The following is a 27891-nucleotide window of genomic DNA, read 5'->3' as shown; positions in this document are numbered from 1 at the left end:
AAATTCAGATCTAATTGATCACGTGTTCAAATCATAACTAGCTTAAACCGCTACCATATCAGATGACATCACATTTCGACTTTCCAAGTTCATATTATTTCGGATCCAGTCGATCTCGTGTTTGTATCATAACTAGTTTAACCATTGCCATATCGGATCACAACAAAATTTTGACTTTTCGAGTTCATATTTTCTTCAGATTTGAACTTTTACTGAATTCAATCTCAGAAAACCTTAAATACGTTGATCGTAGGGGGAAAATCCAATAATAAATTACAAAATATTAATAGATAGAAATGACGCTTTCTCATCAATAAAAATTGCATCAAACATAAGACATTAAGCAAAATATAAGAAAATTGGGAGATTACGATATGTTTTATAGGAGTTCATAATCACAATGAGACCGGTCTACCTCTAATTAACTCATTATGTTTACTCACATTGCATTGCAGGTAAATGGTAATCCTAGTGGCAATAGAGCTTGATTGTTGTATCAGCACCAGCAGTGAACAACCATGGCTGCCTTGGATGGAACGTACAGTCCAGTACTCCTGCAATCAACCAACGCCACATTTACTTTACAATTATATGCATGCACCATGTTTCATTTCGAAAATGGTCCAAACCCTGTGGTTAAACTCACCTCTTCCATCTGAACTAGTATGCCCTCTCAGAATTTCCAACGGTACAATCCGGGGATTCTCGTTGAGATCTGCGTAAACCATGCCATGGAAGACATAGGCAGTGCCATCATCCGAGCATGATGCAAATAGTGGGTATGAACGATGGAATGCCACATTAGTAATGTCTTTACGATGACAACTGAAATGTTCAGGAAAACAGTGTGAAGGTTACAACCAATATAAAACAAAGACAAAAAAAATGGCCCCAAAGTTCTAATATCTACACCTGCACACTCGTTAATTTAAATAGTATTGGTATGATGACTTTCCTTGGTATTTAACGATTTCACCGATTAAAGGAACTTGATGAAGGCCTATCTATAGTAGTATCACAAGATGCAAAAACATATGATTAAGTCGTTTTTTTATCAAGAGAACCGCTGTCACATACTCGAGGTTTTGGTAAGGTTTTGATGACAGATCCATATCAAACCAACGCAGTTTTCCCTCTTTGCTCCCCACAATTACATTATCACCTGCAGATGAAACAGCCATCAAATATTAAGACGAAAGCTAGTTTTTTTCCCTTTTTCTTTTTTTTTTTTTTTGGGGGGGGGGGGGCGACGTAGGGGGATGTGGGACAAGGCAAAGAGATTGTAGTAACACATGAAATCAGAGGGGAAAATGAGAAAATACCAGCAGGATGAACAGCAATTGAAGATACTTCACGCAGTTGAGTCTCAAGCTTTTTTATTAGCTTTTGCTTCAACATATCATACACACGAACATTCTTCTTTGTTGCTACAAAGAAGATAGATCGAGTAGGATGAAAAGCCAATGACACTGGGAGGCCATGGAGCTTAAAAGGGAGTCGTTGAGTAAGCCTTTTAGAGAGTTGATGTATGAGAACTGCTCTTGATTCGCGTGATAAAAAGTTAAGAAACAATGAAATGACCAAATGAATTAAATGGGAGCAAATATCTCTTATGTCCAGTTGCAATAAATAAGAAGAGTTGATCAAAACATCAATAAGAACATAAAAGCATAGGCAAAAGAAATGAGCAGACCCAGGGGTAAAACTCCTAAAATTGTAGACCCATGTGTAGACTTCAGGAAACACCATATTGCTCTTTTAACAATTACTGTTGTATATGACATCAGTCTTCTTCTTGTTTTCAAACTATATGACATCAATTGATGCTTAGAACAGAAAAGAAAATGTAATGATAAGATGACACTGGCAAAAGGATATCTGCCGGCATCAAAGTAGAAAGATAGTCTCCTTTGCGATGCCATACTACTGAAGATACAGTCTGCAAAACCACAGCCAAGAAAATGATTATCATATTCCTATAAAGTCTTTCAACCGGTCCTCAGTTTCAACATTAATAGACAATTCTGAGTACAAATAACTAAAGAGGGAAGAACAGAAACCACATACCCTATAATGCCTTAGCCTGATGCAGTCATACTTTTCATCTTGAAGCCAGCTTAAGTAAGATGACATATCATCTGAGCATTAAAGTGATGTTTTCCAGAGTCAGATCATATCCTTTACAGTTTATTCAATACATTGGAAATAATATATGTTTCAAACTGACCAGAATCAGTAGAGGTTGGTGTTCCAATATGCAGAAGTTTCTTAATTTCTTTCTTTTCTTCCTCATCCCCAAATCCAGTGTTCAAAATAAGAACATCAGCTCCCCTGTCAAACATTAGAGTCTTAGAGTAGAACACATCCAAAAACAATAGGTCGGCAAACTATGTCTTTTGAAGAAAACAGGCGGTGAAAAAAAAAGATACGAAAAGCAGAGTGAAATTAATTACTATCAAATCAGCCTTACGCTGAAACTGCCAGAATAGGACGTGCTGGCAAAGGATTCCATGCAACATGCTGAACTGCTTCACCAATCTCCCAAACTCTAAGACATCTGCCAGTCTCCACCTCCCAAACACGCACAGTTCCATCCTTGGAACCTTTGCAAGCATAAGCAAATATCAAACTCTCAAGTACTGATTTTATAGAACGGAATCATCCTATACTTCGACCACAAATTGTAGTTTATAGGAAAAATGTTCATACCAGAAGCAATCCATTGTCCTGAAGGTTCCACTGATATTGACAAAACTGCACCCTCATGACCTTTATACTCCAGATAACATGCAAATGGATAAGGCCTAAGATCCTTTTTATTAGGTAGCTTGGGCTTGAGGGTTTCAGGGTCAATATTAATCTGAAGCATGGAAAAGGGCAATTTAAATTAACTTGTCTGTGAGGAGAAATGGCATAAAGGACATTATGACAGAAACCATTAAGATTTCCTTCAAACAGAATCTCAGACTTACACGTTTCTTCCTCACTCTAGGGCACAAGTATAGATCCAAGCATCGTTCAAAAGAGTCCTTGATAGCATTCTCATATGCTGGGATGCTTCTAAAGGATGTGAACCTAAGCATATCAACAGGATTATTGAATAGTATGTTAGATCTTCAACCCTCAAACATGCAAGCAAGTAAAAGAGCAGATACTTTCAAGTGAAATTGTAATTAACAAATCATGTGCTAGTATATTACCTTTTAGGTATAAACTTAGGGCGATCTTCTTCATACATCATCTGGTAAGAGGTGATCTCTTCTTGTGTTGGTATGTATTCTAAAGAAGGATTATATGATTCCTCGTGACCTGAAAATCAATAAGAACAAAGCTTTTGTAATAGTTCAAATAGCATAGCAGAATGTAAATTTAAATAACATGGCCCAAAGACAAACCTGGCAGTTTAGGTTTTGGGGGAGGAATGTAAGCCAAATGCTTGGTCCTATCTGCTGAGCTTGAATCATCACCCCAGAGGGAATAAAAACGAGGTTCTTCTTTTGGTTGGTCAAACTTTATTAATCCTTTACGAATTGCCCTAACATACTCAACAACCTGTATATTAACGAGTTTAATATTATGAAAAACTTCAAAGAGGGAAAAAAGCAGGTGCAGAGGGAGTTAGAAAGGCAAGGATCTCATCCATCATCTGAAAACTTTACATGTAAAGGTTTACCTTTTTGCTTTCCCATTTTGAAGGAATAAACCTCCTCTTTGGTTCAGGAGCATTAGATAAAGGATGTTTTGCATCATCCCACTTAAACCAATCAACATAAGGCTGCAAGAAATGGCTATGAATTTTAACCTTGAGCATAAAGTCAAGACAATATCTAGGCCAAATATGATAAGTGTGAATGAACATGAGAACTAATGGGAGTTACAAACCGCATAAGGATCAAATTCAGCATGTGGTGCCTTCCCTTTGAGCAATCTGCCAATCTGTTTGATCTCTTTTTTAGTTAGCTCAACTTCCTCATCATTATACTCATCATAAATCTTGCGCCTGAAGATAACAATAAAAGAATTATCCAGTAACATTCATTGTGTGAAACAGAATTGTTCCAATTGTAGCAACTTAGCTTCCATGTACTTATTGGACAAGAAACCAAGAAAAAAAAGATACAAGAAAAGAATGCAGAGGCCCATTATTGAGCTAGATAGTCATGTGAAATACAAAATAAAAGTGTTCGAAATCCTTAAATTAAGGAGATTCTCTACCTTAATTCTAGGAATTTCCTTGTAAATATTAGCCATAATCTAATTACTAATTTTTAGGGATAGCTTAATTATTAGAGATTATTTTCTTTTTATTCTTTTTCTGCTATGTTAAAAAGGGTGTACTCCTATTAGAAGAAATAAGACTTTTTCTTCTTCCTAAATTTGTTCATGGTATCGACAGACATAGGATTCATTAGATCCTACTCATTTGTCTCTCATCTCTCTTCCAAAACAAATTTTTTTCCTTCTCTCATGGGTGATATCCATGAAACTCTCTCTGAGATTGAGATCTCACAAATTACTCAAAATCACAGCCAAGGAATCCCTCAAACTGGCCTTAACTCCTCTCTTACAATCACAAATCATCGATTAGATGGAAAAAATTTCCTGCAATGGTCACAATTTGTCCTTATGGTTCTTCGTGGCCGAGTAAAAATTGGGTACATCAATGGAGACATTCCCCGACCAACATCGACAAAATCTGGTTATGCAACTTGGGAGCTTAACAACTCAATGGTCATGGCTTGGCTTATAAATTCGATGGAAGGTAATATAAGCCGAACTTACATTTTTTTCAAAACTGCCAAAGAAATGTAAGATGCAATTAAGGAGAATTACTCGGATCTTGGAAATGCTTCCCAAGTATTCGAGATCAAATTAAAGTTGAAAGATATTCGGCAAGGAGCGCTTGAAGTCGCTCAATATTACAACAACCTAAAGATCTTATGGCAGGAGTTGGACATGCATTATGAAGCTGATTGGGGCGAGGGCGATGAACACACCAAGTTCATGGATCATATTAACAAAGAGCGTCTCTATGAGTTCCTAGCAGGACTAAATCGTGATCTTGATGAGGTCCGAGGACGAATACTAGTCAAAACCACACTACCAACCATTGGAGAAGCATTTGCTGAATTAAGGAGGGAAGAGAAACGACATCTTATTATGTTGGGAGACACAAGAGAACTAAAACCTTTGACCACTGTTGGTCATCGTCCTTCATAGAACACTGCCCTGATTTTGAAAGACCCACAGTCTCAAAGGTACAAGGTTGGAATTGATTCCGGTTCAAATAGGCCATGGTGTAGCCACTTTAACCGGGTTGGAAGGAGATGCTTTAAACTCCATGGTTATCCTGGAAAAAATCAGAAAGAAAACAAAGCAGCAATGATATCTAATACTGAAGAAGATGCCCAGGATGTTCGGCTAACCAAAACTTAACTTGAGGCTCTTCATAAACTCCTCGGGACTCCTACAACTAGTGGGTCACTAACTATTCAAGGTACTGCCTTAAATACTACACATGAACCCGTCTGGATACTAGATTCGGGTGCATCCAACCACATGAAAGATAGTCTAAGTTTGTTTCACACATATTTACCTAGTCATGATCACTCCCGGATTCGCATAGCTGATGGATCTTACTCGTCGGTGGCTGGAATTGGAATAATCAAACTTACTGAAAATTTTTCCATTGATAAAGTTTTCTATGTTCCAAATCTTTCTTGTAATTTACTCTCAATTAGCAAGCTTACCAAGGATGAGAAAGTACTTGCTAAATTTTCTGCTTTAGATTGTGTGGTTCAGGAACATGAATCGGGGAAGATGATTGGCACTGATAAAGTTGAAGATGGCTTATATATTTGGAATAAAAACAGTTCACAAGAAGGGATGGCCTTATCTACATCGAAAGAATAATCTATCATGATATGGCACTGTAGACTAGGACACCCTAATTTTATATACTTGAAGAACCTGTTTCCTCTACTATTTCTAAATAAGAAAATAAGTTCCTTGAATTGTGAAGTTTGCCAACTGTCTAAACATACCCGTGTCCCTTATCCTTTGAAACCTTATGTTCAATCTCAACCTTTCTCTTTAATCCACAGTGATCTATGCGGAGCCAGTCGAATAAAAAATGTCACAGGGGCTAGGTGGTTCATAACATTCATTGATTACCACACTAGAGTTTGTTGGGTCTATCTCCTCAAAGAAAAAACTGAAGTCTCTAGAGTCTTCCAAAGTTTTCACTCAATGATTCGAACTCAGTTCAATTCCAAAATTCACACCCTTAGAACTGATAATGGGAGAGAGTACTTTAATTCTATCCTAAACCCTTATCTTTCAAAGCAAGGAATCATACATCAGAGTTCTTGTCCCGACACCCCTCAACAAAACGGAGTTTCCGAGAGGAAAAACAGACACCTTGTAGCTGTGGCTCGTGCTCTTATGTTTACTATGGGTGTACCGAAGTATTTATGGGGAGAAGTTGTTCTCACTGCTTGTTATCTTATAAACCGACTCCCATCAAAGGTATTAAACTTTCAAACACCTTTAAATACTCTTCAAAAAAAAATTCCCTTGTTTCGTGTTCCTAATCTCCGAACCAAAACTTTCGGTTGCAAAGCATTTGTCCACAATCACCAACCTAACCGATCTAAACTTGATCCTAGAGCCCACACTTGTGTCTTTCTTGGATACTCACCTACACAAAAGGGGTACAAGTGTTATTCTCCAACCCTACACCAGATGTTTGTGTCCCTTGATGTTACTTTCTTCGAAAACAATCCATATTTTTCAGCCTCTCATCTTTAGGGGAAGATATTTAGTGAAGATGAGACCTTGAACGACCTTCTCATTATACCTCAAGACCCTATCAGTCCTACCACCACTACAAAACCTGCTGAAATTCCTATAGCCATTGTTGAAATTCCTACAACAACTGCTGAAAATCCTACAACCACTGTAATTCCTGATTTGGACCCTGTTTTACTCGACTCCACTGTGCAACAACAAGAAACAAGGGTGATTAACCATACTAATGAAGAAAAACAACCCTCTCCTCCTGAAAAACAAGAAGAAAAAACTCAGCAGCTTCGTGTGTACTCTTGGAAACATCAACTACCAGAAACTGAAACAGCAGTGCCAATGCCATCTTTACCCGAGGACTGTCCTGAGGAAGAAGTCTCTACTCCTTTGCCTTCCATCTATCTTCCAATTGCAGTGAGAAAGGGCACTAGAAGCTACACTCAACATCCCATTTCTCGGTTTGTATCCTATGGGAACTTGTCTTACAATGCCTTTATTTCTAATATTGACTCTGTAGAAACTCCAAAGAACATAGAAGAGGCTCGTCAACCAAACGGTAGCAAGCCGTGTTGGAAGAAATAAAGGCTCTTGAAGACAATGGAACGTGGGAAATATCTAAACTACCTATTGGGAAAAAGACAGTGGGTTGTAAGTGGATTTTCACTACGAAATTTAAACCAGATGGGAGCATCGATCGATACAAGGCTAGAATTGTGGCCAAGGGTTTCACTCAAACATATGGGTTGGACTACGAGGAAACATTTGCACCAGTGGCCAAACTAAATACTATTCGAGTTCTCTTCTTAATTGTTGTCAACTTAGATTGGCCTTTGATCCAATTGGATGTAAAAAATGCTTTTCCCAATGGAGAATTAAACGAAGAAGTCTACATGGATTTTCCGCCCGGATTCGAAGGAAGCAAGGGCCAAGTATGCAAGTTGAAGAAGTCTTTGTATGGACTAAAGCAATCCCATAAGGCTTGGTTTAATAGTTTTGCCAAAGCCATGACAAGTAGACATTATATTCAAGGTCAAGTTGATCACACCTTATTCTACAAACACTCGGCTAATGGGAAGTGTTGTATTCTCATTGTATACGTAGATGACATAATACTGACAGGAGATGATTATATTGAAATTGAAAGACAAAAAGAATTCTTAAGTCTTAAGTTTCAACTTAAATACTTGGGGAATCTCCGATATTTTCTTGGAATGGAGATAGCAAGATCAAAGGCAGGTATTTCAATCTCTCAAAGAAAGTATGTTCTTGATTTACTTTCTAAAGTCGGACTGTTGGGTTGCAAACCAGCCGAGACTCCCATGGAACCCTACCTTAAATTAGGAAATGATAAGGATGGAGAAGAGGTAGACAGGGGGAGATATCAACGGTTAGTGGGAAAACTTATCTATCTTTCTCACACTCGTCCTGACATAGCGTTCGGAGTAAGTGCTATTAGTCAATTTATGCATGCTCCTAGGGAGAAACATTTGGAAGCTGCCTACAGGATATTGAGATACTTAAAAGGGACTCCTGGTAAGGGGTTGCATTTCAAGAAAAATCCACTTCGAAGCATGGAAGTCAACATTGATGCAGATTGGGCAACAGATGTTAATGACAGGCGCTCCACAAGTGGTTACTGCAGCTATGTTTGCGGTAATCTCGTGACATGGAGTAAAAAGCAGTTGGTTGTGGCACGCAACAGTGCTGAAGCTGAGTATCGAGCTCTGTCCCAAGGTATATGTGAAGGAATGTGGCTACACCGACTAATGGGAGAATTAAAATTATCCTATACATCTATAATACTGAACTGTGACAACCAGGCAGCAGTTAGTATAGCTCACAACCCTGTACACCATGACTGCACCAAGCATGTGGAAATCGATCGCCACTTTATTACGGAGAAAATTAACAAAGGGGAAGTTTGTGTTTCATATCTACCTACTCGACAACAAGTAGAAGATGTGTTAACCAAGAGCTTGAGCAGAAAAAAGTTCGAAGAAATTATAGGCAAGCTAGGTTCGATTGATATCTACACTCCAGTTTGAGGGGGAGTGTTGGAAATCCTTAAATTAAGGAGATTCTCTACCTTAGTTCTAGGAATTTCCTTGTAAATATTAGCCTTAATCTTAATAATTTTTAGGGATAGGCTAATTATTAGAGATTATTTCCTTTTTATTCTTTTTCTGCTATGTTAAAAAGGGTGTACTCCTATTAGAAGAAATAAGTCTTTTCTTCTTCCTAAATCTGTTCAAAAAGCCTAAATACCAACACAACTATCATAGTCGAGCTTCCCAAACATAGCAGAAGAAGAAGAGAGAAATGAAATAACTAAACAGAAACTATTATTAACATAAAAACAAAATAATCAGTAGCAGAAAAACTAACCAACTCTTTGAATCATCAGCACTTGCAAGAAAGGAATCCAGTTTATCTTGTCTTTCTTTCTTTGTTATCTTTCTCCCAGCATTGTCATACCCAATATGTTTTTCATCCTTGTACCACTCCAATGGAACATCACCAATTGTATTTCGAGGAGCTACCTTTTAAGCCAAAAAAGATATGTAAGAACTTAAATGGAATATTTATTTCTAAAATACTAGAAGGGATGTCTGACCTCATCTTCAGATGAATCACTCTCATCAACGGCTTGATGGGATTGGGAACTTTCACTATGCTTGTCTTGATCATCATTCTCGTCCAAGACATTATTGTTTCCTCTCTCAACAAAATTCTGATATTGTTAACTCTTAATTAAATATTTGCAATAATACATTAAAATTCATTGTCAGAGCAGAAAAGATGATAATGTTTTTAAGCACGCTGAGAAGCATAGTAATGATGGCATACATTTTTGTATTCTTGAAATGGAGGGAATTCTTCTGTGTTCACTTGTATACTCATCTTTTTTAAAAAAAATCAAAAAAAAAATCGTGTTGTCAATTTATTATAGTTGGATAACTCAAGAACATCACATCCTAAAACGAAAAAGGAAAAATAAACAATTACCTCATTGCTTGTCTTCAAAGTGTTTATGTTATCCAGCTTCTGACCCTCCTGATGATCCATAGTCAGATTTGGAGTCATAAACCTTGGGGATTTCCTGGAACTACAGAAGAAAGTTTAAGCTTGATATAGATAGTGATTTGTCAAGAAAAAACCAAAAAAAAAACAATGTGCATTTGTTACAATGTGAACGATATATGGAAGTAACAACACTCTTGTTTCATGCTTGCACAATAACCCACCGCCTTACTAATCCAAATAAAGCACAAAGTTAGTACGTAAAATAGTTGAATGCCTTTCATAGTAGTTAAACGCTGAAAACATTCTTCTAGAAATCAGCTTCCCTACTTCTGATTCAAAAGCTAGGAAGCGAAACCAGAATTTCACTTCTCTTTTTTGGCTCAGCCAATAAAGAATACTTCATCATCAAAGAAACATAAAAATGAAACTAGGATGTGCCATGACTTAACAGAAGCATAGCAGACCTCAACAAGGAAACCAAAAGCAGACTCGAGAAGACTATGAACCTGATTACATTTACTCCATCAAAACCGGCCTTAAGAAAAAAAAGACCATACAAACTAGCAGCTGAAAACAATTGGAGACTTGGAACTCAATTAAATTAAAGTCTCTGTGTCAGGGTAATATCTTTTAGATGTATAGTTCAGACGGCATTATTGTCAGATTGAAATTATAGGTGAGTTGATTTCATGAAAGCAAACTTCAACATAATGCACAAGTATCTGCCACCAATCAACGTTGTGAAACAAATATAAGCAACCCTTTCCAGTTTCTACAAAGCTAACACGGGAAAAATATCTTCGGAAGCATAATAATAATAATGACAAGTACCTACATCAATCTTAGTTTTTTCATGCTCTAAGGCAACTTTCTCTACAGCAGTGAAAGGAACTGAAATTAACCATCTTTTTTACCATTAAGCTCCAAGATGTTGAAAATGATATAAATCGAAAATGAAATTATTAAAAATTGATAAATGAAGAAAAATTAGAGCTAGTATATCTTAAGGAGCGGTTGGTGCTTGACGGTGAACTAATAAAATTGTTAGCATAAAGAAAGGAAAAATGGAATTAGGCAATAGATTTGAAGCGAAGTCACCAATTGAGTAAAAAAAAAGGGACAATTAAAGCATATTGAACAACTAAATAAGGGAACCACAGATGCATAAGAGAAGAGAAAGAGAGAAACCTGAGAAAATTATGGCGACGACGGCGTCAGGGAAACTAAGTAGAGAAAGAGTCTGCAACGGCAAGGGAGGAAAGCGAAGTTGGCTAGCAGGAAGTTGGCGCGGGGCGAGAGAATACAGTACGTGCTTGGGCGAGAGAATAGGGACTTAAAACCCTACTTCTCTGCTTACTTTTACCGCTGCTTTTACGGGGGACAAGCTGATATATTTGATATAAAAAATTCTCTTATTTCATTTTATTTTATATTTTTTTTAAAATAGCGTAAACTACATTTTTAGTCTTCTAATTATCTTTATGATTCTGTTTTCGTCACTCAACTATATTTTTTTCAAAATCATCACTAAACTTACATTTTTGTTCCGTTTTAGTCACCCATCGTTAAAAAATTAACGGTTATTGATGTAAGGTATTTTAGAGTTTGGAAGCAGAAGACTTGGTGAATGATTTGGGCGTGATGAAGGTTATGAAAGAATTGAATGGATGGTTAAATGTATCTTGAACAAAAAAGGAAGAAACTAGGATATAAAGATCCTAACATCTTTCTTTATAAGTTTGAATAAGGAGTGGTAAACAAGGACCTGGCCCCTCTAGTTATATAACAACTAGGAAACACAAGTTTTTATTGAAGGAATGGGCCACAAGTGTCTGATCAGTCGATAAATTTCTGAAAGAACTAAGGAATAAGAAAACCTCACAATGTATTAATTTATCAAAGGATTAGATGCCTTACAATAGCCAAGGCATTGGCTTTAAATAGAAAATGAAAAGGAAGGCCAAAGAAGTTACATAATTATTCGACTACCAATGGTTTCTTTTTATAAATACATGATGTTTGAAATAATTAATATGAAAATATACGGTGATGTTTCAACTAGGATGAAAGGAATTGATGCTTGGCTGAATGGTTAAGTGTTGGTTCAAGTTTGGCGCCTAGATGGGGAGTTACAAGCATTGGTCGAATAGATGGCACCCTTTGGGAGTTGGCGCCTAGATGATGCACATGGGCTGATTGTGTGGTTGCAACTCCTCCCTTAAAAGCATAGGTCTCCACGCCAAGTGATGTGATGATTCGGTCAAGGTAGTGTGCTTGTCACATGATCGAGTGGAGTAGCTTGCTTAAAAGGTTCCTTGGTAGCTTGGTAGGTCATTTAGCTAGCTACGTAGTGTAGGTAGCTAGCTAGGTACCTAGTGTCACTCTAGCTGCCATAAGTCTTCAGCTCGACTTCCAGCTCCTCAGCTACACTCCAGTTAATGTCAGCTACTCTCCAGCTCCTTTAGCTATCTTTTAAGTCAATTGAATCCTTTAAGTGAGTTATCTTTTGATGTTCTTGAGCTCCCACGAGCTCTCAAAGTGAAAGTGAGTTGCCCATAAGCTGCCATAGTCATCCCTAGCTTGTTATTCACCTATATATGAAAAGAAAACAAGAAAATAAGTTAAGGAACTTATACAAATGAATGATATAGTTGTTGCCATGTATGAATGAGCTAGAAAACAATGCAATGAGCTAACATAAATCTATTATAAGCTTGATGTAGTTAAATAAACATAACATAAGTTAAATAAAGATGTGCAGTATTATAATATGCTATGCTAAGATCATGGATTCATATAATGAAATGCCATAACTAAGCCTAGCATAAGATGAACATATTAAGTTAAGAAAAGAATGAAATAAAGTATGAAATGTATTATAATGTATGCTATGATTATGGCAGAATTAAAGAGATAAAATGATGATAGGATAAATATATGATGAGTAAAAGAAAGAGTAAGAAATTATTCCCTTGACTTTCATTCTTGACAAGAAAGAAGAAAGTAGAAAGTAGATGAGGATGTGTAGAAATAGGATCACATCAATGATGCTGATGTGTCATCATATGGTGATGCCATGTTATCATTAGTAAACAATTTTATTTATTTTTAACGGCGACTGATCAAAAAAGGATAAAAATGCAAGTTTAATGATGATTTTGAAAAAAATTAAGTGGCCAAAACGGATCTAGATGAATAGTTGTGTGACCAAAACATAAATTTTAGTAATTTAAATGACTTCATTCGGGGTAAAAATAAAAGGAAGCAAAAAATGCAAAAAAAAGGGGAAAAAAAGATATAACCTGGGTAGGACATGCATGCCAGAAATTTGAATCCATTTGCCTTGAGGCGGAAGAAGTTATGTACCAGGTATGCCTCCTTTGATAATCTTTTCTTGAAACTTGGCTAAACTTTTTGAGTTCTATATTAGGTTCTGTGGACTCAATTCATGAGAACCCCGGTGCTATATTATTATTAGGCGCAGACTGTCGGTGCTGGTGTTGAAAAGTTATACTCAGACGTGGTGCAGGATTTGCTTCTTCCATCTTCATTGGAGCCCATGAAAAATTCATGGATCAAGTTGAGAAAATTTGAAAAGTTTGAGATTAATGTGGATAAAAGAAACTCAAGGATCAAATTGAAAAAATAAACAAGTTTAGGGACCAGATCGGAAAAAATGCCAAATTTAGAGTGCTCTATCGCAGCATAGAACATGCTTCTCTGAATTTTCAGTATCCCAAGACGAGAAGAAGCTTAAGCATTTTCAATTGGGAAAATGTAAAAGAACAATATCCAGGTTTCGAGTATTGGAAGTGCCCCAAGAGGCATCAAACGCCAAGGTTGCATACAGTAGGTGGTTCCATGTATCAGGCACACCAGGCAAACACCAGTGACTGCAATCAGGGCCAGCCTTGAATTGCTTCTTCTTCCAATAAATCGAAGAATGTGCATCTTTTCTCAACTCTGTCAGCCTCGTGATGTTCACGTACCTCACCGGTTTCCTCCTCATGCCTTGGATCGTTTCTCAACAATGCCTTTGATTAATGATTCACTCTTTTTCAATTTGAAGGCCTCATCATCCTTGACCGGTTGAGTTGCCCTTTAACACCTGTGTCTCCTCAAATGTGCCGGAGACATGCCCCAGAAGAACACAGTTGTTCTGCTCGTGTCCACGTTTTTCTCGATCCAACAACCCCATGTTCGCATCGCCAGCTTAAATGTTCTATCGAGCTTCATATCGGTATACAATTTTTGTTTGAATAGAAACCAGTCCCACCTGCAATGTCATAAATATTCACCCATTAGGCTGCAAAGGGCTGTTATGTTTATCAATTTTATCGAATTATTCATTGCCTTTGGCGGTTCATCCACCAGTGACCGGTGTTGAATACCATAATATCCGCACCTTTCGATTTTGACGCGGCGGGGGAAAGAGCGTCGAGGTTCAATATCTTTTTCCCGCTAGTCTTGTTCACTAGCACCTCCACCAGAAACTCTGCCCACAGGGACTCAACCATCAAGTTATATGACTAACATCGAAATGTGACCCTTTTTGGTAAGTAAAACTATGAATCGTTATCAACAATTAACAACTTCACCGCTACGTACCTTCGCAGTGAAGATCCGATTTCAAACATCGATTTTGTATTCATCAGGTATAGCAGAATATAGAAGACAAGCCAGAGATTCCCATTGGCCAAAGCCAATGGAGTCTCCCACTTTTACAACTCTTTTACCTCTAAGTGTCTCTAAAAAGTCCTTGGCGTCAAACCTTAGCAGCAAATTCAAAGGAATTGTTTAAAATCCAAGTGTGAAATGCAAAGAAAATAAAGCATTGTAGAGAACTTGCTTACTTACGTGGGAATCTTACATTCATTAGCTTCCCATCTCCATCTTTCATATTCCTTATCCGGTCGTCCATTCCCTTGGCAGCTTGCTCTATCACTTAAAAATGGACACATGGCTGAATTATACAGTGGACTCTCCACTGGATCATAAACCCATTTCCCTTCAAACACATTGCATCTTTCTTCTATTTTGATTGGTTTCACATTAACAAAATTCTTCCATGGTTCTGCATTTTTCAAGCCTGCAGACAAAGGATCCTGAGAAGAAGAAGAAGAAGAAGATGTAGCAGGTTTCTCAGTGTAAGTGAGGTTAAATAGCGTACAAGGTTTCAACTCTAAATTAAAAAACAGATGAGAAGATTCCGGTGGTTCCTTTTTATTTGGAGATTGCATGTCCCGCATGTTCTGAAGCACTGATATGTTATAGCCATCACGACTATTACCGAAGACGAAGAGAAGGACGACAACGAAGCCGGAAAAGGCGAGCAGCCACCATCTACGAATGATAGTCGGATAGGATGCCATGACTCACACTGAAGAATTCGACCGGACTTTTGTTACTGAGACAAGGCTAATCCAAGTATATTTCAGATAACATAATCCGGTTCTAGTGAGCTTAAACACTAATATTCTGTTTAAGTTAATAAATTAGATGGATTCGAGGATTAAAGCTAGATTAAGGACTAGAAACGCGAAAATAAAAGGGATAACTAAAGCGTGGTGCACAGAGATGAGCATGCATGCATGTTGCATGTATATATGTACAAGCAGGTGCGGTCCCAAGGGAGAATAGAGAGTTGGACGTATACTGGATATTTATTAAACAAAATGAAATTAATTTTAAGATGTGGATGGAATATGATATTTTAGTTGGTATCAATAATTTCATACTAAACTAGAATCAGTTAGAAAAATTTCTCCATGTTGCCAACTTAATTTTCCTATCAAATTATAAATGAAAACTCAAGAGTTTTCTATAATTTTGATAAATAAAAATTATAAATGGAAAAAAAGTAATATCAGAGTGTTTACTGTTTCTGCAATATACCATAAAACTCAACCCCTAAGAAATAGACAACTCTCAAGGCTGCCTTAATAAATTGGAATTAATACTGTGAAGCTAGAACTGAAAACCAACCCAATTTTAGCATCAGCTACTGGAATTCAAAGGGTTTATCTGCAGCTTCCAATAAATAATGATCGATTCTCTGACCAAAGCAAATCACCCCCTTGTGATGAATTTACCAAAATAATGAAAAGTTTATGTAGTTTAAGTGGCCTTGGAGGAGCTGTCTAAGACTAAAGATGCATAGAGTAAGTGGTTCCATGTGTCTGGAACACCGGGCAAACACCAATGGCTGCAATCTGCCACCATTGCTGGGGGTTTCTGCTTAGTTGCAATCAGTAGTTTCCCTTGCTTCGTCCCGTAAATGGATGAATGAGCATCGGGTCGGTACTCGCTCAGCCTTGTGATGTTCAAGTACTTCACCGGTTTCCTCATGCGTTCGAGCGTTTTCTCCATGATTTCTTTCAGCGATTTACCGAACGTCAGTAGGTACGGCTTGTCCATGGAGGGCCTGGTTGATTTGTAGCACCAGTTTTTCCCGAAATGTGGCGGGGACATGCCCCTGAAGTACACCGTTGTTTTGTTCGTGTCGACGTTTCTCTCTATCCAACGAGCCCATGTCTTCATAGCAACCTTGAATGCCGTTTCGATCCTCATATCTGCAAACACATTCCGTTTGTACCGAAACATGTCCCACCTGCAAAATTTTCACCACTTTTCATTATACATATATACATATATACATACATACGCATATCGTTTCATTCATTTACCTTAGGCGGTTTGCCCACCAGTGACCGGTGTTGAACACCATAATATCTGCATCTTTCCATTTCGTAGCGGTGGGGACGAGTGAGTCAAGTTTCAAAGTCTTTTTGCCATCCGTCTTGTTCACTAGTACTTCCACAAGAAATCAGCCCAGTGAAACTCAATATCCAACTGATAAGACTGCAACATATATTCTTGTTAGCACAGAACAAACTAAAGCAAGTTATTAGAAACAAATATAAGATTAGATGCCGGTGTCGCGCCTTACCTCTGACCTGAAGATCCGTTTCCGAGCATTGACATAAGATCGGTCAGGTATAGCAGAATACAAAAGGCAAGCAAGAGATTCGAATTGGCTATGGTTGATGGAGTCCCCAACAATTACAACTCTCTTCCCTCTAAGCCTCTCCAACATGTCCTTGGCATTAAACCTTTCAAGATGGAAACAATAAACAAAATGCTGCCAAAGGGGCTAAAATCCATAGTTGAAAGCAGAGTCGAATATCGTTTGCTTACCGAGGAATCTTGCACTCATTAGCCTCCCACCTCCATTTCTCATATTCCTTGTCGTGTCGTCCATTTCGTCGACAGCTCACCGTATCGCTAAAGAACGGACACATTGCCGAATCGTAGAGAGGACTCTCGATAGGATCGTAAACCCATTTCCCTTCAAAGATGTTGCATTTTCTTCCTTCTTCCATTGTCTCAGGCTCCTCATTACCATTGTCCTTGGATTGTTGCTCTTGACTTTGTCCCTCCAACACATGAACCGAAGAAGAATCTCCTGTGCTTTCTTCTATTTTATCACTCAAAACTAATGGTGTCGCATCCTGCAAACCCGAGAAAGACGGTCGGGACGTTGCAGTTGGGGTTGCTTGTTTCACACCATCAGAGAAGCCCGTTTCCTTGTCCTGCAAGCCGGACAAAGGAATCAGAGAAGAGGGCGTTTCTGTTTCGGTTAGAGGTATGCAAGGTTGAATACCAGAAGCTTTAACTTGTTTCTCATTCCCAACGACGCCGGGAAGCATCGGAGACTGCATCGGAAAGCCATTGGAAGCGGTAATCGGCATGGTTAGATTCTGAAGCACTGATATATTGTTGGTACCAGAGCTGTGGTTGAGGAACAAAATGAGAACCACTATAAAGCTTGCGAAAGTTACAAGCCACCATGTCTCAATGATGGTGGAATTGCCCATGGATAAATGAGGATGCTTGAAGACAGAGCTATGGCTTCACCCTGGATAACTATAAATATTATAGTTTCATAGCTAAATGTGTGTGTTTAATAATTAAATAGAGGCGTTTCAAGTGGGGAATTATGGTCCCGAAGAACGGGTTAATACTTGAAAAAGATTGCTAAAGAGGGATGAAGAATATTTGTGGTTTGTAGTGGCAAATATAGTTCGGATGCATATGCTGGTTTTTCATATATTTTCTGCAGCGATTCGGGAATATGGCCGCACACATACAAGTCGGCATCTATTAATTAATGAAAATTTAAATTTTTATCGATTTATTTAAATGTTATTTAAATAAAAAAATTAATTAGATAATGATCTATTTATCACTTAATAGAAAATATCTTTAACAACCTTTATTTGATTTATTTTAAAATGATTTGACATTTAAATTTGATATTTATTAAATAATTTAGTATTTTAATTAAATTTTATAATTTAAATTCAATGTTTAACTTTTTAAGATTTATTTTTTGAGTTTAACAATAAAACACCTAAATTAAAACTTATCTACGTATAACTTTTATTAAATCGAAATCGAGAGACACCTTAAAATGTAAGAAAAATTGTATTTAACTTTTATTAGTCTCGAGCAGTTATAAGATGATATATGTTCAAAATCATTCATAGTTATTGATAACGCACACACATTGTGCAACAACTACTTAAACCCAAGGTTTTTAGAAAGAACAACATTTTTTTACTAGTGAGGTAGTTCAATGAGTTTCATCAATTTCGTTTTTAATTTTATCTTATTGTATTAATTTCGTTCTTTGGTTGACGTTAATGGTTATAATGTTAATGTAAGAGTTAATTGTATTAATATGATGATCTATGATATTAACATTACAATTAATGTCTTAGTAGAGATGTGGTAAAGGGGTTAATTTATTTTTGGACCGAATTTAAAGATATAATTAATTTTAATGGAAATGTAATATTCTTTTAAATTAAAATTAAAAATATTATTAAATTTAAAAAAAGTAACTATAAATTAAAAAATATTAGAAATTATACAATAATAAATTATAAATCATAAAAAATAAAAAATAAAATTATAAACATTTATTAAGTATTAAAATTTTTAAACATTTCCCTCAACAATTAGTTGGTTTAGTGGGACAATGCACTAGATATCTTAAGCAAGGACAAGAGTTTGAATCATAGCATTTGCAAATGAAGTAAAATTGGATCTGGAGGGTCGCCCTCATAATAAACCTCTACAAAACATGATCTTTAATAGTTGATCAATATATTAAATATCAATAATTAAAAAAAAAAAACTTCCATCAGAAAAGTCAATTTGAGCTTCTCCAAGATAAAATCTAAAATAATATTAATGAGCACCATTTTATTATAAAAAAATTTAAAAGTAAATTTTATTATTATTCTAATAATAAATAATATTTCACTCAGGTACTTATTTAATTATCACGTGATTCAGTATGATCAATTTGCTATACAAGCTTATTTTCGCAAGTATTTATGCTAAACTTATTGCTTATATATAGAGCACAAGTTCTTAACCTTGAGGTCGTGGGATCGAGTCCCACGGAGGGCATTTCATAATTCGGAGGTCTCTTACGGAAGCTGCTCTCAACCTGGTGTTGGGGGTAGCCTACTATCTTACCTCCCCTTACCCCATATATATGGGAAAAAGGGACAACCATTTATTGCTTATATATATTTCTAATTTTTCTTACCTAAAATAAAATAAGGCGTTGTGTTCAAAAACTGGAATTTTTAGAAAATGGACTTTAAAATAATGCAATATTTGTTTTAAGTTAATATATCTTCTAAGGTTGCGCTTGTTATACCAATCAAATAGTTTCAATTACCTTAGAATTTATTACTTCTTTTGGGTACCAAATTGAATATTTATCCAAATTTGAGTTATTTTATAAGTAAAAGGCTAACAAATTGGAAAAACAAGGATAAAAGGAAGAGATAACACATTAATTTTGAACCTATAAATTCTTGTGAACTAGGCAATTTTATTATGGGCCGTGGAGTGGGAGATCACATTATCTCTTCGTGAAGAAATCATCCATCATTCTTCAATTTCGTCCCTCCAAACAAATTCCTTATCGTACGTATCTTGGTATGCACCATGTCATTGTCATCGCAAACATTCATTTGCATTAAGGTCGGGATAAAACCAACACAACCACTCATTCATTTTAATATTAAGTATCATTAAAATACAAGGATGATCACTTTAAAATTATTTTTAAAATTTATTAAAATTATAATTCAGAATGTAAAACTCTAATCCGTCGATAAAACATCTATTATTAGACTTTATTTAATAATTTAGGTTAGTCTCTAGCCTACCACCCTTAACCTTAGGATCCAAGTTACCATCTTATTATTTTGGTAACTTATTTTTTTTAGATTGTTTTCTAGAAGATGATGACACATATCACCATCTTATTAGAAAATTAAATTTACTGAATTATTTTTAATTAATATTAAGATTTAGTTGATAAAATATATAAGTAGTGATGATCAAATATATTATCATATTTGTTTAACTACCACATCAATAATTTTGTGAACAATTAATGGTCGATGACGATTGAATGATAGTTTAATGACCTAGTTGATAAAAAAATTAATTCAATAGTGAAAATAGACCAAGTTGATAATTTAGTGACTCCAGAAGTAATTTACCAAAAAAAATTATATTGTGTTCCTTTGTTCTAAATTTATGTTCGTATTATATTTTAATAATTTACATGTTTAAATATTCATGTTATTTTTCATTTCATATTATATCCTAAATTCCTAATTATTTCATCATATAGTCATTGCACAATAAACCGATTTCTCCAAGGTCGCAGGCTACTCAAATGAATTTGCCTCAACAAGTCAACATTATCCATTAGAGCTCACTCAAAACTCCCACCATTGTACCCTTTGATTTTGTTCTATGCTTCTCAGCATTCCCCTTAATTTAGTTTATAATAATAATCAAGACGGGCACGATAGTTTATGTTAGATAGGACGATTTATAAAGCTTTAAGAAAAATAAATTTATGAACTTTTAGAAGGGTGAAAACAAATTATCAATAAAAAATACAAAAAGAAAACCTAAAATATATAAGAATTTAAAAATTTCAAAGAATGACTACCCCACCCGACCCTTCCTTCCATCCCTACTCACCGTCTTGAGCATGGGTTTACTATAACATATAATTTCTGTTAACATTAGCTGTAAAACATCTGACCAATTCAATGTCTTGTTTGGTGTTCCAAAAGGCCAAATTAGAACTCCCGCGGTCGTACAACAAAATGCAAGAGCTACAGCGGCAAAGCAGAAACCAGCTTGCACGGAACACCGCATATTAATCCAAAATTCCAAATCATGTTCAAACTGTTCAGTGTTCCGGCAAAGGCAAATATTCAGTCAATCGTTCTATTTCCATGTGATGCCTTTGGTTCTCTATAAAAGGAAAAGCTTAGAATAATTCCTATGCATCTGAAACGAGCGAACAAACAATTGCCAATGGTTTTCCCAAGAGATAGCAGCATGCTATTCTTCCTTGTAATAGCTGTTTGCATCCCGCACATCATGTGCCGTAGCCTACCCGAGGCATCCTTGTCCGAGAGGCACGTGCAATGGATGGTGTATACGGGTGAGTCTATAAGAATGACGAAGAGAAGGAAAAACGATTCAAGATATTCGAAAGCAATGTGCAGTTTATAGAGTCGTTTAATGCCGCTGGTGATCACGCTTACAAGCTAAGCATCAACGAGTTTGCTGATCAGACCAACGATGAGTTTCGGGCTTACAGGAACGGATACATAAGGCCACAGGGACTAAAAACAAGAAAACAGACATCGTTTAGGTACGAGAATGTCACAAGTTTGCCTGCTAGCATAGACTGGAGGAAAAAAGGAGCCGTGACGCCCATCAAGGACCAAGCACAATGCGGTAAGCAATATGTAACTGTTCGAGCATAACCATAAACCTTGGTTTGATAAATTCATTTCAAAACACAGGTAACTGCTGGGCATTTTCGGCTATCGCCTCAACAGAAGGAATTCACAAACTAACAACAGGACAACTAATTTCCTTGTCCGAGCAAGAACTGGTTGATCGTGATAAAGTTGTGGATCAGGGATGTGAAGGTGGTGAAATGGAAGATGCATTTAAGTTCATAATCAGCAATCACGGCATTGCATCCGAAGTCACTTACCCTTACAAGGGCGATGACGGAACTTGCGACAAATCAGAGGAGGCCTCCCATGCAGCCACAATTACCGGCTACGAGGTTGTTCCTGCAAACAATGAACAAGCATTACAGAAGGTTGTTGCAAACCAACCAGTATCGGTGTCCATTGATGCCGGAGTTTACGCCTTTCAATTCTACTCGAGCAGAATTGATCTAGACCATGGTGTTACAGCCGTCGGATATGGTACCTCTGAAGTGTTGCGGAAGACGGCTATCGGATAGAGCAAAATCGCAACTGATAATTTGAGAAAATAAAAATAAAGATAAAAGAGAGACAAAATTTACGTGGAAAACCCCTAAAAATTTAGGGTAAAAACCACGGGAAACGGTAGAAGAATTTCACTATGAGAAAATAGGAATTACAACCTCTCTCGATCTACCAAGGAAAAAACAATGATAATTCTCTCTAGATAAAAAGGATAAAACAACTCTCAAGAAACTCTCTAAAATCTCTCTAGTATTGGAGGAAAGCTAGAATGCTTTGGGATGATTTTGAAGCTAAATGAGCTAGGGTATTTATAGTTGAAGCTTTAAGGACTAACTTGTAAATACCCTAAATTACAATGACTAAATTATGCTTATACCATTTAACAATTTCAACAATTGTGTGCTCCTTTTGACCATTGCACCGAATTGTGCATTAATGCATCGTTTTCGGTGCTGACTTTTAACAATATCCCACTTGAAGATTTGATTGGAACAATCATATCTTCACACCATTCTTTCTACCTTGTACTATCATGTTGCTTACGTTTCTGACAGGCCACAAGAGGATCGACACCAAGTAAATTTATCAGCATTGATCGCCTTCGTCATGAAATCTGCTATGTTGTCTTTGGTATGGATCTTCTGCATATCTACCGTCCTTTCTTCCACCTTTTCACGAATGAAATGGTATTGAACTCATATACCTTTTCACGAATGAAATGGTATTAAACTCATATGTGTTTTGTCCTTGAATGAAATGATGGATTCCTTGCTAGATGCAAGACGCTTTGACTATCACAAAACAGAGAGACAAACTCTTGATTGTGCCCAAGTTCCTCCAATAGCATCTTCAACCAAATTGATTCTTTACTGGCTTGTGTAGCTGCTACATATTCTGCCTCTGTTGTAGATGTAGCCACAACTGACTGCAATTTTGAAACCCAACTTACAGCTCCACCAGCAACTTTGAACACATATCCTGTAGTAGATTTACTTTTATCCAAATCCCCTGCATAGTCAGAATCGACATACCCATTTATAAGTAAGTTTGATCCTCCGTAACATAATGCAACATTTGAGGTCCATTTGATGTATCTTAGGATCCTCTTTACAATATTCCAATGCTCTTTTCCTGGATTCGCCATGTACCGACTAACCACTCCCACTGCTTGTGCAATGTCTGGTCTTGTGCATATCATAGCGAACATTAAACTTCCCACTGCTGATGCATACGGTACTCGAGACATCTCCATCATCTCTTCTTCACTGCTAGGACTCATACTGGAGGATAATTTGAAGTTAATAGGAAGATGGGTAGAAATTGGCTTACAATATTGCATGCTAAATCGTGACAAGATTTTCTTCAAGTAATTCTTTTGTGAAAGCCAAATCTTCCTATTACTTCTGTCTCGGTGAATTTGCATCCCTAGAATCTTGTTTGCTGATCCCAAGTCCTTCATTTCAAATTCCCTAGCCAGTTGTGCCTTCAATTCTTCAATATAATCTTTGTTGGGTCCTGCAACCAACATGTCATCCACATACAACAACAAAATAACAAAATCGTTATCACCAGACCTCTTGAAATAAGCACAAGGGTCTGCATTAAGTCTGTTGTATCCAAGGCACATAATGAAAGAATCAAATCTCTTATACCAACACCTCGGCGCCTGCTTTAGACCGTACAAAGATTTGTTCAACCTGCAAACCAAGTTCTTCTTTTCTTTTTCTTCAAAACCTTCAGGCTGGAGCATATAAATTTCTTCTTCAAGATTTCCATGAAGAAAAGTTGTTTTAACATCTAGCTGCTCTAGATGTAAGTCCAATGTAGCACACATTGCCAAAACTACTCGAACTGTTGTTAGTCGAACCACAAGAGAAAATATTTCATTGAAATCACCATTTCGCTTGATTTTAAAGACCCATTTGTTACCAATTGGCTTCCTTCCTTGTGGTAGTGGCACAAGGTCCCATGTATTATTTTTATGAAGGGCTTCAATTTCTTCTTGCATCGCCATCATCCACAGTGAAGCATCTGAGTTGTTTATTGCCTCCTGGTATTTTGATGGCTCACCATCCTCTGTTAAAAGACAGTATGCAATATTACCTTCTATAACATAATCTGAGTGCCAATTGGGACGTCTTCTCACATGATCTGATTGACGAGTTGTTGGTGCTTCAGAACTCTCTGGTTCTTGTTCATCATGTGCTGGTTCTGCTTCAGAAGAATCTCTTTGTTCAAACTCCTTTTCCACATTTATCTGTGTAGTCTCTGACTTTTCAGTGCTATCATCGTCTTCTTTTCTCTGTAGTTTATCTTCTACAAAGATAACATCCCTGCTGATGATCACTTTGCGGGCAGTGGGATCCCACAAGTGATACCCCTTGACTCCATCAGCATACCCCAAGAATTTGCATTTCCTGGATTTTGGATCCAGCTTTGAGATTTCTTGGGAGTTGTACATCACATACACAATACTTCCAAATATATGAAGGTTTGAATAATCAACTGGTTTACCATTCCACATCTCCATTGGTGTTTTCAGCTCTATTGCAGTTGTTGGAGCTCGATTCACCAAATAACAGGCGGTATTGACTGCTTCTGACCAGAATGATTTTTCTAGGCCTGCATCCCTCAACATTGCTCTTGTTCTTTCTAACAAGGTTCTGTTCATCCGCTCTGCCACTCCATTTTATTGAGGAGTGTTCGCCACTGTGAACTGTCTTTTGATGCATTCTTTCCTGCAAAAGTCATCAAATTCTTCGCTTGTGTATTCTCCTCCATTATCTGTTCTGAAACACTTGATCTTATTTCCATAATCGAGTTCCACCCACGTTTTGAAGTTTTTGAAAGTTGAAAACACGTCTGACTTCTTCTTAATAGGGTGCACCCAACATCTCTTGGAGTAGTCATCAATAAATGAGATAAAGTATTTTGCTCCACCTAGAGACGTTACTGGTGCTTGCCATACGTCAGAGTGAACCAATTCTAGAACACTTTTGCCTCTAGAATTTGATGTGTTGAATTTCAACCGATGATGCTTACTTGTTATGCAATGCTCACACAAAGGAAGTGATACCTTTGTTAAGCCTGGAAGTAGCTTTTGCTCCACAAGGACTTTCATTCCTTGTTCTGACATGTGTCCAAGTTTCTGATGCCATAACATTGCCGAATCTGAACTACATGAGGCAAAAGAGGCTTCTGCTTCTACCAAAGTCTCTCCCTTCAGCATGTACAAGTTTGTTGCTATCTTTTCGCCTTTCAGCACCACAAGCACTCCACGAAACACCTTCATGATTCTTTTTCGTGTCTCAATCTTGCTTGCATTATTATCCAACAATCCGTAGGATAATAAATTATTCTTCAGACCTTTCACGTGCCGCACATCTCGAACAACTTTAATTGTTCCATCATACATCTTCAATTTGATGGTTCCCACACCAACAATCTCTAAGGCATGATCATTGCAACTATACGCAGATCCTCCTGAGACAGGTTCATAATGATGGAACCATTCTCTTCTTGAGGTCATGTGATATGTTTCTCCCGAATCAATGAGCCATATATCTGCAAATCGTTTTCTTCCTTCCACGGTGGTTGACGCTTCACAGCATAGAGTATCTCCATCATCTGAAGTGTTTGCGGTATTGCCTTGTGGATTGGAGTTTTTATTTAGACTCCAACAATCCTTTTTCAAGTGACCCTTCTTTCCACAGTTGTAACACTTTAAATTCTTCTTGCTTTTCGACTTCGATCTACCATGTTTGTGACTGCTGCTTTGGCCACGTTCTGTTGATCTCCCTCTCATCGTTTTCATCGTTGTCAATGCTTCTGCTTGTTGCAGATTTACTTGTCTGTCTTCCTTGTTCTTGCGCCGATTTTCTTCTTGTAGAACAGTAGCTGCAACGTCATCGAAGACTAGACTGGTGACATTACTGTTTGTCAAGTTGATGATGAGTTGATCATATGAATCCGGTAGACTTTGAAGTAGAAGTTCAACACGTTCTTGTTCTCCTATTTTACAGCTTAAGGATGTAAGCTGAGAAAATAAAGTGTTCAGTGTATTTAAGTGCTCCGTCACTGAAGTAGATTCTGGCATACGGAGAGTGTACAATTTTCTCTTAAGGAAAATTTTATTGTGCAACGATGTGGCCTCGTACAGTTTGGTGAGATGATCCCATATCTCTTTAGCTATCTTCTTCTCCTCGATACTTGACAATACTTCATCTGCTAATGCTAGATGAAAGTTTGCCATAGCATTTCCGTCCATTTCGATCCATTTGTTGTCGTCTGTGAAATCTACTGGCCTTTCGCTGATAGCTGCTAGACAACCGTCTTTCCTCAGGATGTCCTTCATCTTCAATTTCCACAATGAGAAATTTCTCCCATTAAACTTTTCAATATCAAATTTCGTTGCCATTGCTTCGTTTACGGATAGCTCCCACTATTTCACTATCGTGAATAGTTCTCTGGAACCTTCAAATAATGTGTAATAACTTCTTACTTTCTTATGTTGGAGGATCCACCTTTTGGTGGCAACCACAAAGACAATAAGCATATATTACACACTATAATCTAGCTCGGATACCAATTGTTGCGCAAGACGGCTATCGGATAGAGCAAAATCGCAACTGATAATTTGAGAAAATAAAAATGAAGATAAAAGAGACACAAAATTTACGTGAAAAACCCCTAAAAATTTAGGGTAAAAACCACGGGCAACGGCAGAAGAATTTCACTATGAGAAAATAGGAATTACAACCTCTCTCGATCTACCAAGGAGAAAACAATGATAATTCTCTCTAGATAAAAAGGAGAAAACAACTCTCAAGAAACTCTTTAAAATCTCTTTAGTATTGGAAGAAAGCTAGAATGCTTTGGGATGATTTTGAAGCTAAATGAGCTAGGGTATTTATAGTTGAAGCTTTAAGGACTAACTTGTAAATACCCTAAATTACAATGACTAAATTATGCTTATATCATTTAGCAATTTCAACAATTGTGTGCTCCTTTTGACCATTGCACCGAATCGTGCATTAATGCATCGTTTTCGGTGCTGACTTTTAACATGAAGATGGTACTGATTATTGGCTCATCAAGAACTCGTGGGGCACAGCATGGGGTGAAGAAGGATATATCATGATGCAGCGAAACATTAAGGCTAAAGAAGGTCTTTGTGGCATAGCCATGGATTCCTCCTATCCAACTGTCTAAAAGCTCAACTTTCAGTATCATAATTACAATCATCTACGACTTGCCATATCCACCCCGTTGATACCCCATTCACATGTAAGGATGAAAATCGATTGTCTTCAAAGTTGCACAAAAAAATATAGCCAGTTCAACATAACCAGCAAAATTACTACTATTAATATACTGCTTTAATGCTGAGCTCCTTATAAATCATAGGTATAAAAAGCTAGTTACCAATAAATGAAGAAGACTACTGTTATTCCTTCGGAGTTTATCTTTTGTATTAATTACTTCAGAACTAATTAAACTATCTGATCTACGTACCACCACCTTTTAATAAAATATCTGGCATACCCAAAAAATTCAATGAGACCCAACTCCACTAATAGACAGTTATATTAAACTACATTGTCAGCCTACGGTCGATATTCATAATCTTAGGACTGACATCATCATCGAATACAAGGGTCAATATATGAAACCCGACACAAGAAGTGAGGGAGCTCTC

General features: G+C 37.0%; 1 protein-coding gene and 3 pseudogenes across 4 annotated transcripts; 1 reads left to right on the top strand and 3 right to left on the bottom strand.

The window, feature by feature from the left end:
• Positions 1–287: 287 nt before the first annotated feature.
• On the bottom strand, positions 288–21815 carry LOC120122888 (ribosome biogenesis protein BOP1 homolog). Of its 4 annotated transcripts, none has more exons than XM_039141933.1 (19): positions 21811–21815; positions 9811–9910; positions 9652–9705; positions 9419–9535; positions 9190–9344; positions 3883–4000; positions 3674–3775; positions 3396–3552; positions 3201–3309; positions 2973–3075; positions 2710–2860; positions 2471–2603; positions 2228–2331; positions 2068–2138; positions 1879–1939; positions 1323–1550; positions 1078–1162; positions 647–825; positions 288–554 (listed from the first exon to the last, which is right to left on the bottom strand). In XM_039141933.1, exons 2-19 carry the CDS (start codon positions 9886–9888, stop codon positions 469–471), a joined length of 2091 nt encoding a protein of 696 aa, XP_038997864.1. In that variant the 5' UTR covers positions 9889–9910; positions 21811–21815; the 3' UTR covers positions 288–468. The 4 variants fall into 4 exon arrangements, with proteins under 4 accessions (XP_038997864.1, XP_038997862.1, XP_038997865.1 ...); XM_039141931.1 differs by lacking the exon at positions 21811–21815 and adding an exon at positions 11017–11199; XM_039141934.1 differs by lacking the exon at positions 9652–9705.
• Positions 13592–15200, bottom strand: LOC120123075 (annotated as a pseudogene).
• LOC120122889 lies at positions 15860–17728 on the bottom strand (annotated as a pseudogene).
• On the top strand, positions 21205–27404 carry LOC120123073 (annotated as a pseudogene).
• Positions 27405–27891: the final 487 nt, after the last annotated feature.

The sequence above is a fragment of the Hibiscus syriacus genome, unplaced genomic scaffold (assembly GCF_006381635.1).
Source record: "Hibiscus syriacus cultivar Baekdansim isolate YM2019G1 unplaced genomic scaffold, ASM638163v2 tig00110388_pilon, whole genome shotgun sequence".
Classification (NCBI taxonomy): Eukaryota; Viridiplantae; Streptophyta; class Magnoliopsida; order Malvales; family Malvaceae; genus Hibiscus; species Hibiscus syriacus.
The sequence above is the reverse complement of the archived record's forward strand: the minus strand, read 5'-3'. Positions and strand labels throughout refer to the sequence as shown.